Consider the following 11,780-nt stretch of genomic DNA (forward strand, 5'->3'; position numbering starts at 1 on the left):
GTGATTAAGAATTGTGTTACTCCCCTTGTCCAAAATGCAACATAGGCGCAGCACGCAACACATAAGGAAAAGAAGAAGAAAGATTTCAAAGCGTTGTTCTTGATCCATCAATGTGTTAATGGCTAGAACTTTGAGAAAGTTGGTGATTGCGAACCGTCAAAGCAAGCGTGGGAGCTCTTAGAGAAGGCCTATGCAGGGGCTAACAAGGGAAGAGTTGTGAGGTTACAAACTCACAAACGTCATCTCAAATTGACTCAAATGGAGGAAAATGAGAAGTTTAACAATTTCACAACAAGAATCACTCGATTGGTGAATCAAGTGAAGACGTGCATAGAAGCTGTTACAGAGTAGTATGTTGTCACTAAAATCTTGCATTCTTTAACACCAAGATTTGACAATGTAGTTGTGGCGATTGAGGAATCGAAGAATCTTATGACGATGAAAAAAGAGGAGCTGCAAAGCTCTCTTGAGGCTCATGAGAAAAGGATGGAGGAGAAAAATAACGATAAGGCAAAGACGGAGATTGCTTTGCAAGCTCATTTCAATGAGAAGGACAAGAGATCGAAACGAAAATGGCTCATGAAGAGCAAAGGGAATTTTTAGAATTTTAATGGAAAAGAGTACCAAAATTCAAAGAATTTGACTTGTCAAAAGGGTGAGAGCAGTTGTAACAAACATGATGGTCAAGGAAAATTTAGAGGTGAAAAGAAGAGGTTTGACAAGATCAAGGAGCAGTGTTATAAGTGCCAACAGTTCGATCATTTTGCAAAAGAGTGTAATGCGAACAAGAAGGAATCTTAAGGGGATGAAACTAAGATTGCAATACAATAGTTTGATGAAGATAAGTCACTCTTGGTCATGATCACGGAAGGGGATTGTAGCAGTAAATAGTTGTGGGACAGCAACTGCAACAACTCAAAGGATTATGAAAATTTGAGTCGTGATCGGTTGAATGATGCGGTTAACCGGTTGCATGAAGAGGAAGACGCCATGATGTGTATGAAAGAAGTTTAATGCAGCGATGAATGGTGTTTGGACTCGGGTTGTTCAACTCATATGACGGGGAGGAAGGTTTGGTTTGTTAAAATCAATCCCGCCATGAAGAACAAAGTGAAGTTCGCGGATGACACCACTCTAAAGGCTGATGGGATCAATGATGTTTTGATCATAAGAATGGATGATAGATATTCCTTGATCAAAGATGTTTTGTACATTTTGGGAATCAAATATAAATTTCTAAGTATTGGCCAATTGCTTGAGAATGGTTACAAGATTCACATGGAAAACAAGGGGTTGCGCGTTATGGACGCAAAAGGAGATTTGGTCCTTAAAGAACCTTTAAGGTTGAGTTATAGGTTATGAAGCATAGATGTCTTGCTACTGCAGCAAGTAAAAAAGAATGGATATGACACTAACGTCTTGGGCATCTCAAAGTATAAACTTTTCTAGCTTTACCAAGCCTTGCATTTGATGCTTCCTTGGCACTCAACATTAGGAAATCTTTCTTCACGTGACCCTGCTTATTACAATAGCGACACACTTATGATCCAAACATGCAGTCTCCAACGTGAACCTTTTCTAAACTTTGCACTATTGTGTGGTTGGTTAGGTCTTGCATTTTGATGTTTCTTTCCTTTTGTTTGATAACCTTTAGGCTTCATTTGTTGACTGAATCTTTTTGAATCCCCACAATGTTGCCATACTTGGTATTTTCCATGCAAATCTTCTTCAGACTATTCTCCTCAACATAACATTGTTGTAGTAGTTTAATTTAGGTATCAAACTTTTGTTGTGACACATTTGTTCATTATGTCCCCTTAAACCAAACTTGAATTTATTCATGTTCCACTTCACTTCAGGAGTGTACAATGCTTGATTAGAATAAGTTACCAAATCTTTGAATTTCTCGACGAACTCAACCACTGACGTGTTCCGCTTCCTATGTTATCGGAATTCCAATTATTTTTGTGCTCTTAAACTTATAGAAAGTAATTATCCAGAAAGATTATTAGGAAGTGCTCCCAATCCTTCGAAATACTCCTAGAAGTCAAAAAAGCCGCAACAATATCTTACCATCTTTCAACTGCTCCTTACACATGTGTGTAGCAAAAACTATATTTTCTTCGCCGGTGCATGAAGCCACTTTGAAAATCCTCTATATTCGTTTCATTCAATCTTGTGTAATTAGCGGATCATGACTCCTTGCAAATTTTGGAGGGTTCATCTTGTAGAATTCTTGGAAAGTCTGGTTTCCCACTTCTTGGAGAGGTGGTCGTTGGCTTCCTTGCATATGTTGCATCATTCACATCAAAAACTTTTGTTGTTGTTGATGCATTTACATATGACGTTGTTGTTGTTATCACATCCTTTGCGCCGAAAGGTCTTCATCCCTATTTTCACCCTGTTCTGCTTCCACATTCGGTGGACGATTCACCCTAAGCCTTTATCTTCCTCAGGGTAGTTACACCATATTTTCCTGCCTATATCACATAAATATCAAGTTGATGAGACTTAACACTTAATGACATGATAATAGAAATTATAGACGTAACACCCAAGAAAAAAATATGATTTACCATTGATAATTCATGGTTAGGTCTAGGATCGACCTCCTTTGATATCAATTGTAATTCCCCACATTGAGCTAGCTAGAATATCAATATAAGGTATTGCCATAAGTGGCACTGATATATCAAAATAGTGCGGAAAATATCAAATTTACATCATAATTCATCATGACAACAAATACATCAAAGTAGCGTACGCAACATAAAATAGTACTACTAAATGACATTAAACATCCACTCCATGGGTATTCAACTTTCTGTTGCCTTTACCTGTCACCTGATCATTGGTAGAAAAAAATATAAAATAAATATGGGGTGAGATAATGATCTTAGTGGATTTCTTACTATATCCATAAGTTCACTCAGTGGCCAGCTACGTCACCTGTAACCTACTACCATTATCGATAAAGAACTCGTAAAAATACCAGAGTTGCTAAACACCTCAAAAGGAATCCGAGACGTAATCAATCTCATACAATTAAGAGACATAACATGTTATCCCATACGCCTATATAAACCCATATATCATAACCGTAATGGTCCCCAAATTGTAATCATTTCCTATTTCGAAATAATGAAATAGTTTGAATTTTAAGATTTTTTTTAAGTTGTTTTTTCTTTTTATACAATGCTAATGATAAATAAGAGATAGATTGTAAGATAAAGCATATTCTAGATGAGATTGTATAAGATCAATGAAAATTAAAAAATACTAAGAGAAGAATAACGACTAAAGTTGAAGGATTAATTCAAATTCTGCTTAACTTTCGAAAACATAAACAAGTGAGGTTTGACTAAAAAAAATCATTATTTACTTTTTTTTTAAATATGGAAGTATCCATGTAATGTGAAAATTTCTAGAAATTGCACTTTATATTTACATTTATAGTTAATTGCCAAGGTAATTCACACATTGGGACAAAAAATTTAATACCTAGAACCCCTTAGAACTATTTCATTTTAATTATATATTTCTTATGGACCCCTTTGATTCATGTCTCTTTCTTTGTTTTTAAAAGTACTTCTAATTATTTTTATCTCTTTGGAGTAAGTAGTCATAAGAAAATCATAACCATGTCAAAATTTTAAGGTTAGGATTTTTAATAGAATAACATTTTAAGTTTGGGATGGTTGTCTTAATAGAAAATAATGTCAAAATGAAAATACTAAGAGCAAAAGAAAGATCGTGAAAATTGCTATCATCGGAAAAAAGAAACAAATTGCACGAAAAAGAAAAATAGAAAAGAAAAAAAAGAGAAAGATGAGTGGATACCAGTAAAAATAGAAGAAAGACTTATTAAATCCTAAGTATTTGTCTTATATAAAGAAGAAAGACTTATTAAATCCTAAGTATTTGTTTTGTGCAAACAAGACATACGTTGTAGAGTTTAAATAATCCATTAAATTTAGTTTTGATTTTGTATACACAGCAAAACTCAATATCGACTCAATATCACGTTTTTCGTAGTGAAGACTTATTAAATTCCAAGTTGGTTTTTAATTTCTTTTTAATATAATTTATTAGTTTAATTCAATATATTTCTTACTATTTTATATACTTCAAACATAATTGATAAATACCAATTTTGTAATATTGAATTTTAATGTATTATATATTATATTTTATATTAAATTTGTTATTTTATTGTGTTTTTATAATATTATTGATTAAAAAATATAATTTGTAAATTTAGATATTCAAAATCGATTCAAATGAGTTTTTATCTCAAAAACCAATTTAACCAATTTAACCAATCTAACTTAAACCTAGTTAAGTTATCCCACCCATAAATAAGTATTTTGATATTATTTTCATTGATTATAATAATTATAAATCAAATGTTAAATATATTCAATTTTCCATTCTATGACATTATTTTCACTTCAGCTTTATAATTGCTGCATTATGCTTTCAACAAAGAAATCATGGTGTCTGGTTAACTTGGTGCAAATTTAAATATTGATAATGATAGTTTTTGAAATTTGAGGGTGTGCAGCACATCCTGGCCCCCTAACTATAAGAAACAGTTTCATAACAAGACTTGTGTTGTATGCTAAATCACCGAGTCAACTTCCCGACTTTAAATAATATATTTATGTATAGCAAATTAACAATTATGAAACATAATTCAATGGTTCTAATTTAAGGGTGATAATTTGATCCATTATCATAAAATCCTTTCGCATACAAAATTTCATTCAATTCATCCACTATATAAAAATTAAGTTAATTCATCCATTTATAAGTATGGATTGATCAAATCCATCCAATACATTTTAATGATCAAATGAATTTTTTTATCACCATTAGATTTATTTTAAAAAATAATTTATTTTAAAAAATATAAAAAAATTGTTGTTTTTCAAATATTAAAAAAATATTGGAAAATACAAAATTATTTTTTTCCAAAAATAAAAAATAAAAATATAAAAAAACCGTTTTTTTCCAAAAATTTAAAAATTATTTTTTTATGATTTTTTTTTTCCAAAAATACAAAAAACTGTTTTTTTCTTGAAAAATACAAAAAAAATGATTTTTCTCAACAATAAAAAAATTGAAAGTTTTTCAGGAAAAAAATTAAAATACAAAAAAATAGTTTTTTTTCTGAAAAAATAAGTGATTTTTTTCAAAAATAAAAAAAAACAATTTTTCTTAAAAAAAGTTGATTTTTTCAAAAATTTAAAAAAATATTTTTTTTTAAAATAAAATAAAAATTGAATGGATGGATATGCATCCACTAAAAATATGATAATTGATCGATTTGATGGATTTTATTTTTAATGGATGGATTGGATTGAATATTTTAAAAAAACTCTTAGTGGATTGTTAATGGGTTAATGAATTATTTTGATCCATCCATTAACAATTCAATCAATATCCATCCAATATATCCATTTTTCCACCCCTACTTTAATTTATGCAGTAGTGCATCATAGGTTCCTTTTGATCTTTCATTTAACTCTTATTCTATTAAACATTTTCAGTTTATTTTAAATATTTTATGATTTTCAGCTTTTGTGGTTATGGTAGCTATTGGAGTTGGCGTGCTTATGTTATTGGCATATTGCATTAGGAAAAAGATTGCCCCTCCAACATTTCTTTCATTCAGGAAGAAGAGTTCAACCAATCAAATTATTGAGGATTTTTTGAAAGAACATGGACATCTTCTAGAACAAATTACAAACTCTTTTAGAACAAATTAGGTCAAGGAGGGTTCGGAAGTGTATACAAAGGGAATTTACCTGATGAATGTGTTGTTGCAGTGAAGGTTTTAAGTGAATCAAAAGATAATGGTGAAGATTTTATTAATGAAGTTGCAAGTATCAGGAGAACTTCACATGTCAACATTGTTAAACTTTTGGGATTCTGTTTGGATGGATCTAAAAAGGCATTAATATATGAATTCATGTCTAATGGATCTCTTGAGAAGTTCATATATGAGGAGAAAAATCAATTGAAGGATGACCGCCAATAGGATTGCAAAATACTGTATGATGTTGTAGTTGGCGTTGCTCGAGGACTAGAGTATTTGCATAGAGGTTGCAACGCTAGAATCTTACATTTCGACATAAAACCTCATAATATATTACTTGATGAGGATCTATGTCCGAAAATTTCAGATTTTGGACTTGCTAAAATATGTCTAAAAAATGAAAGCATTGTATCTATATTTGGTGCAAGGGGAACACCAGAATATATTGCTCAAGAGTTGTTCTCCAGAAATTTTGGCGGAGTGTCACATAAATCAGATGTCTATAGTTATGGAATGATTTTAGAAATGGTTGGTCGAAGTAAGAACATTAAACTTGAAGTGGATTGTTCTAGTGAATTATATTTTCCACACTGGATTTATAAACGTCTTGAATTGAATCAGGATTTTGGACTTAAGTGTATTAAAAATGAAATTGATGAAGAAATGGTAAGAAAAATGACAATGGTGAGTTTATGGTGCATACAAACTGACCCTTCAAATCGACCATCAATGCGTAAAGTGGTGGAAATGTTGGAAGGGAGCCTTCAAGTGCTGGAAATACTGCCCAAACCCTTTTTGTCTTCTCCTTCAACATCTTCAATCCATATATCATCTGAAATGTTGTAATTTGTGTAGACATTAAGATGCAAAGCAGAGCGTGTGGATAAGAAATTGTAATATCGTGTATTTAGGCTTTCAATTTTACGAAATTTGAATGAAACTATCGGGAGTAATTAAAATTGAAAAGAAAAGAATACTTAAATTTCATGGAACATCTTCAAACAGCTTGAATTGATGATACTTGTTGGTTATTTGGCGGACTCTCCTGATTTTTCGGTACAAATTGAAATGCATTTGTTCACTCTGCTTTTGCGCGCTAAATTTAAATTGGGAGGATGTTAAATTATAATTTATTTTTGAAAGAATTAAATATTTTTTAAAACTTTTAAATGTACGGACTTTTAGTCCTTTTAAGAGAATTATATTTTGGTAGGTCTAAATTTTAAGCTATTAATTTTTTATCAAATAACTTCACCCACTTTTTTTTAAAGATAAACAAGTGAAATGTTACGGATTCGAACCTGCATCTCAATATCTGATGTTTTTACATAACTATCAATTAAACTGAATCAAATTATTAATTTTAATATTTATTTATTTACAAATTTTCACATTACATTGAATTGTTGTTTTAAATAACTATTTTGGATGGTATGATATCGTGAAAAATTTAAAACATTGTTAATTTAATAAATTAATCTTTAGTTTAGTTTAATAATTTTATATGTTAATAAGAAATTTACATTAAATATATATAAATAAACTTTTAATAAGAAAATTTAAGAAGCCAAAAATTTGAAACTACTTTTAGAAAGTAAAAAAATAACATTGAATTTTATGAGATTTTGGAATAAGAGCTATATATTACATTAGATGTTTGAGAAATTTTACACAACTTTGTATTATTTGTAGAAGAGAAAAAAGAATATACGCTGACAGTGTAAAATATTTTTACACCGTCAACCAATGAGAGACGTGTATCCCGCCAAGTCATACGTTTAACTTTAAAATACTGATATGACATTGTAATACCCCAAAATTTACCCTTCATTTTTTCATGGAAAGCATGGGATCGCATTAACATCATACTAGGTCATACTCATTGCATACTGCATCAGTGACTTGGGAAATCAGGGTTTGATTGATCACTTCTTAACAGAAGGAGCCCACGTAAGGCAAGACTGAGAATTGAATTTCATTCTCCAAATATACAAGTCTCAAGGGGTTCCATATGTCTTATTATGGTCCCCAGTTCATCAGTGGAAGATTCAAAGCTCTCAGAGTGTGCATCTGAATTTAATCAGAAATCGGGGTTTCATGGTTATCTGCAATAGGCAATGTTTGGTTGGAAGTAAAGGGGGCTCATTCATGTCATGATTGTAGAGGCATCTTGGCCTAAGAAGATCCACAATCATCTTAGAAAGATCCATTGGCAATTAGTACAATCAGCTCTTGACCATTTTTCCCTAAAACTAGGGTTTGGTATAAAATCGGTTTATTTCTGATTCCTTGGGTGAAACTATTTTCCATGGCCCTCCATATGTCCACAAGGGTCTACATGAAAAAAATCAGCCCTTTATTTGAGCCAGAGGTGCTTCAATTGATCAATGGAATCGGAAATCAGACGGTTTGGGAAAAGTCAACTGTGGGGCCAGAAAAGTCAACTCCTGACATTTTGAAAGTGGAATATCAAAATTCATGCCTAAGGGAGCCTACATGTGAAATTTGATCAAGGTTGTATCATGGATTCATCATTTAATCAGGAGTTGGAAAAGTTACCAAATTTGGAAATAGTTGACTTTCCATTTAAGGCAAGTTTTTATGGTTTTTGCACCCACTTTAAGCCAATATTACATCAAGATGAAAGCTCCATTTGAAAATTTCTCCAATATGAAAGTTGTTCCTCTTGTTCCAAGCTTTCTAAAGATATAAATTTTGTTTCATTTGGATTAAAATTGAGAAATTTATGCTTGGTCAAAGTGAGACATTATTTTAAAACACTTAGAAATCTAAGTCCAAAATCTGCAAGATTTGTCAAGACTTATGGGCCAGATTTCTTGCACTTCAAGGCATCTTTTGAAAATACTTTATTCATGACAGTTGTACCTTGACATGTCCTCTTTCACATATTTTTGGAACCACCCCATTTGGATCATTGGTTTGGAAGATACACTCAACTAAAGTTGGTATCATAGACTGAATTTTTTGACAGCATTTAGGCTAAACTGGCCCAACCATTTTGCAGCTATGGAACCTGAACTTTATGGTCATTTTTCACCTCTTTCCACTCATCATTTCAATTTGTGTTCAACATGAAAGATGTTAAGCTCCATTCCCTCTTTCTACTATTTGCATTGCCTTGCCATTTGGTTACATATTCATCAAGATACAAGGTCTTAAAGTCACCCTGTTGGACTATTTTTGTGTTGCACAAGCCAAACCAAGTCAGACCACCAAAAACGACCAACACACTTTTTACCTCATTTGGCCATTTGCTTTTGGTTCATTCACTTAAGTTTTGCCACATTTAGCCATTTCTTTTCACACCTCATTTTTGCACATTTTGTTCATGACTCAAAACCAACATTTCAAGCCCATTAGCCATCATTAAACCCTACATATATAAACATCAAAAACCCTAATCAGAATAGAGGCTGCTATTTTCAAAGGAGGCAAGGCAAGGAGAGAAAGATCAAGTGTCATCCCATTTCCATTTCATAAGTTTCTTGAAATTTTAAAGCTTCCATTTTTCTTCCATCCTCTCCAACATCAAGAGGCAGTGGACCTTGCATCCACTAGGTAAGCTCTAATCCATTCTCTTCCATGACCTTGTTCATTTTATTCCATGCTTGTTCATTTCTACTTTCATGCTTACCATGCTTACTTCTCATTGTTGTCCACTATGCCCTGTTTTTTTTCATGCTCTTTTTTCCATGTTAATATATGCTTTGCATGTCCATGAACCCTTCAATATGAGACATTGCTTTTAAATTGGATTTTGTAACATTTATTTTTTGTGAATCCGGGTGCAAGAAGCCCCCTTATTGTTAGCTTTTCTACATGTTAGAGTCATTATTTTTCATGAAACAAAGCACCATTGTGTTCTACATGTTCCAAACTCAAACTTTGATTTTTACATCATCTCATTTGGAGCCCTGTAGCATGAGTTATGTTGGTTTGAAAATGGAGGAAATGGGTTGCGTTTTTCATGTGTGCTGAATCCGGGTGCATGAAGCCCCCTTGTTGTTCGCTTTTCTACATGCTAAAGTCATTATTTTTCATGAAACAAAGCACCATTATGTTCTACATGTTCCATACTTGAACTTTGCTTTTTACATCATCTCATTTGGAGCCCTGTAGCATGAGATATGATGTGTGGAAGATTGAAGAAATTTGCTGCGTTTTTTCATGTGTTGTTACTGCATTTGCATGGTTTGCATGAGAGCGGACATGTGTCCTCTTGGCTACCGCCTGATCCGCGTCCAGCTTTAGATCTCCATCGTCCGCTATGTTTTTGTCATTTAGTGAGTTAATGAAGCCATGGCCAATTGACATGTAGTGACATAATTTAATTAAATGAACATTATTTTTTATTTGTCACATGCCGAATATCCATCTTGGACCGGGCTGGGCTTAGCGCCCCACATTGCTGTTCGCCCCCCACACATTCAGGCCCATTTCTCCATTTTATTTTTCATTTCCATTCCTTTTTCTAAATGCATTTTATTTTTCTGTTTTCATTTTAAATTAATAAAAATATTTTATTTATTCATAAAAATACCAAAAAATATTTTTTACTTTCATTAATGTCTTATTTAATTTATTTAATTTTTATTTTCATATTTTATTTAATAATTATATTTTATTTTAATTATTTATTTCAAGTGGTTCTTTTAAGCATACCTTTTTTTATTATTTTTATTTACATGACTTAAAATTATTTTTAGATTCTGATTTTTGGGATGAGGGTTAACCAATGTCTCATGGTCAACCTGACCTTTTATTGGAATTTTATTTCCCATTTTCAATTTATTTTGGATTTATTTTTGACCTAGTTTGCTTGGTTGACTTTTCATTTGACTTCTGTTTTATTTCAATTAATTTATACACTAATTTTCATTATTTTTGAAATCTTTTTGGGGGATGATGATGTCCTGACCCCACCTCATTTAATTTATTTTTCATAATTTATTGAATTAATTTACTATTTATTTGATAATTTTTAAGTTGACTTGACTTTATAGTTGACTTTTTTATGATTGATGTTTGACATAGGGATTGCTTAGGGCAATTGAAGAGATCTTTTGATATTTCCTTGTTCATCTCATATGCCATGTATTAGAGGCCTTTCACCTTGATTTTATTTGATCCTTGCATCATTTCCCGATTAAATTATTCATTGATCCTTTGTGTGCATAGTTTCACTTGTCTGATTCATCTGATATTTTTTATACTTGTTTCTTTCATCCATGCTTCTATTGTTTGATTGATTAACATGTTTACACTTCTCATACATTGTTTAATGCTCATTCATTTCATTCTTTGATTATTTGATTTGATTATATACTTGTTTATATCTTACTTGTTTGATTAACTGTGGCCTACTTGTATGGTGTATGAGGCATATATTATTATTGTTTGATTGCCATGTACAATCCCCATTCATTACAAATGTATCCCTCTCCCATGAATTGTATAATGTTTATTCTTTCATTCTTTATTCATCTGTTAATACAAGAAATAAAATGAACATCCGATAATCATTTCAAAACAAGATCAAAACCTCGATCCAACGTCGAGTAATCATTTTCAAAACTTAACATAACCAACACGTATTCATCCATCCTTTTGTAAGTCGATTGCTTCATGCATCGCCATTTCTCTTGTAAGTCGATTGCTTCACGCATCGCCATCTACCTGTAAGTCGATTGCTTCAGGCATCTCCATCTACCCTTTACCCCACTCCTCTCCTTGCCCCATTCGTCGATTCTTGTTCCATTTAGGTAGCACCCTTTAGGTAGAACCCTTTTGTATGATAACATAGGTAGTATTCCCTTATTCTTTTGTATGATAACATAGGTAGAATTCCCTTATTTCTTTGCATACTAACATTAGGTAGATGTTCCCATTTGTAAATCCTAACACATAAGTCCACATTGCATGACAACTCTAGGGCAGA

The 11,780-nt window shown here is 32.0% G+C and overlaps 1 protein-coding gene across 1 annotated transcript; it reads left to right on the forward strand.

Moving 5' to 3' along the window:
* Window positions 1-1,056: 1,056 nt before the first annotated feature.
* On the forward strand, window positions 1,057-6,667 carry LOC127096366 (LEAF RUST 10 DISEASE-RESISTANCE LOCUS RECEPTOR-LIKE PROTEIN KINASE-like 2.1). Its single transcript, XM_051034945.1, has 3 exons — window positions 1,057-1,323; window positions 5,762-5,997; window positions 6,328-6,667. Exons 1-3 carry the CDS (start codon window positions 1,057-1,059, stop codon window positions 6,665-6,667), a joined length of 843 nt encoding a protein of 280 aa, XP_050890902.1.
* Window positions 6,668-11,780: the final 5,113 nt, after the last annotated feature.

This window comes from Lathyrus oleraceus, chromosome 6, assembly GCF_024323335.1.
Source record: "Lathyrus oleraceus cultivar Zhongwan6 chromosome 6, CAAS_Psat_ZW6_1.0, whole genome shotgun sequence".
NCBI classification, from domain to species: domain Eukaryota; kingdom Viridiplantae; phylum Streptophyta; class Magnoliopsida; order Fabales; family Fabaceae; genus Lathyrus; species Lathyrus oleraceus.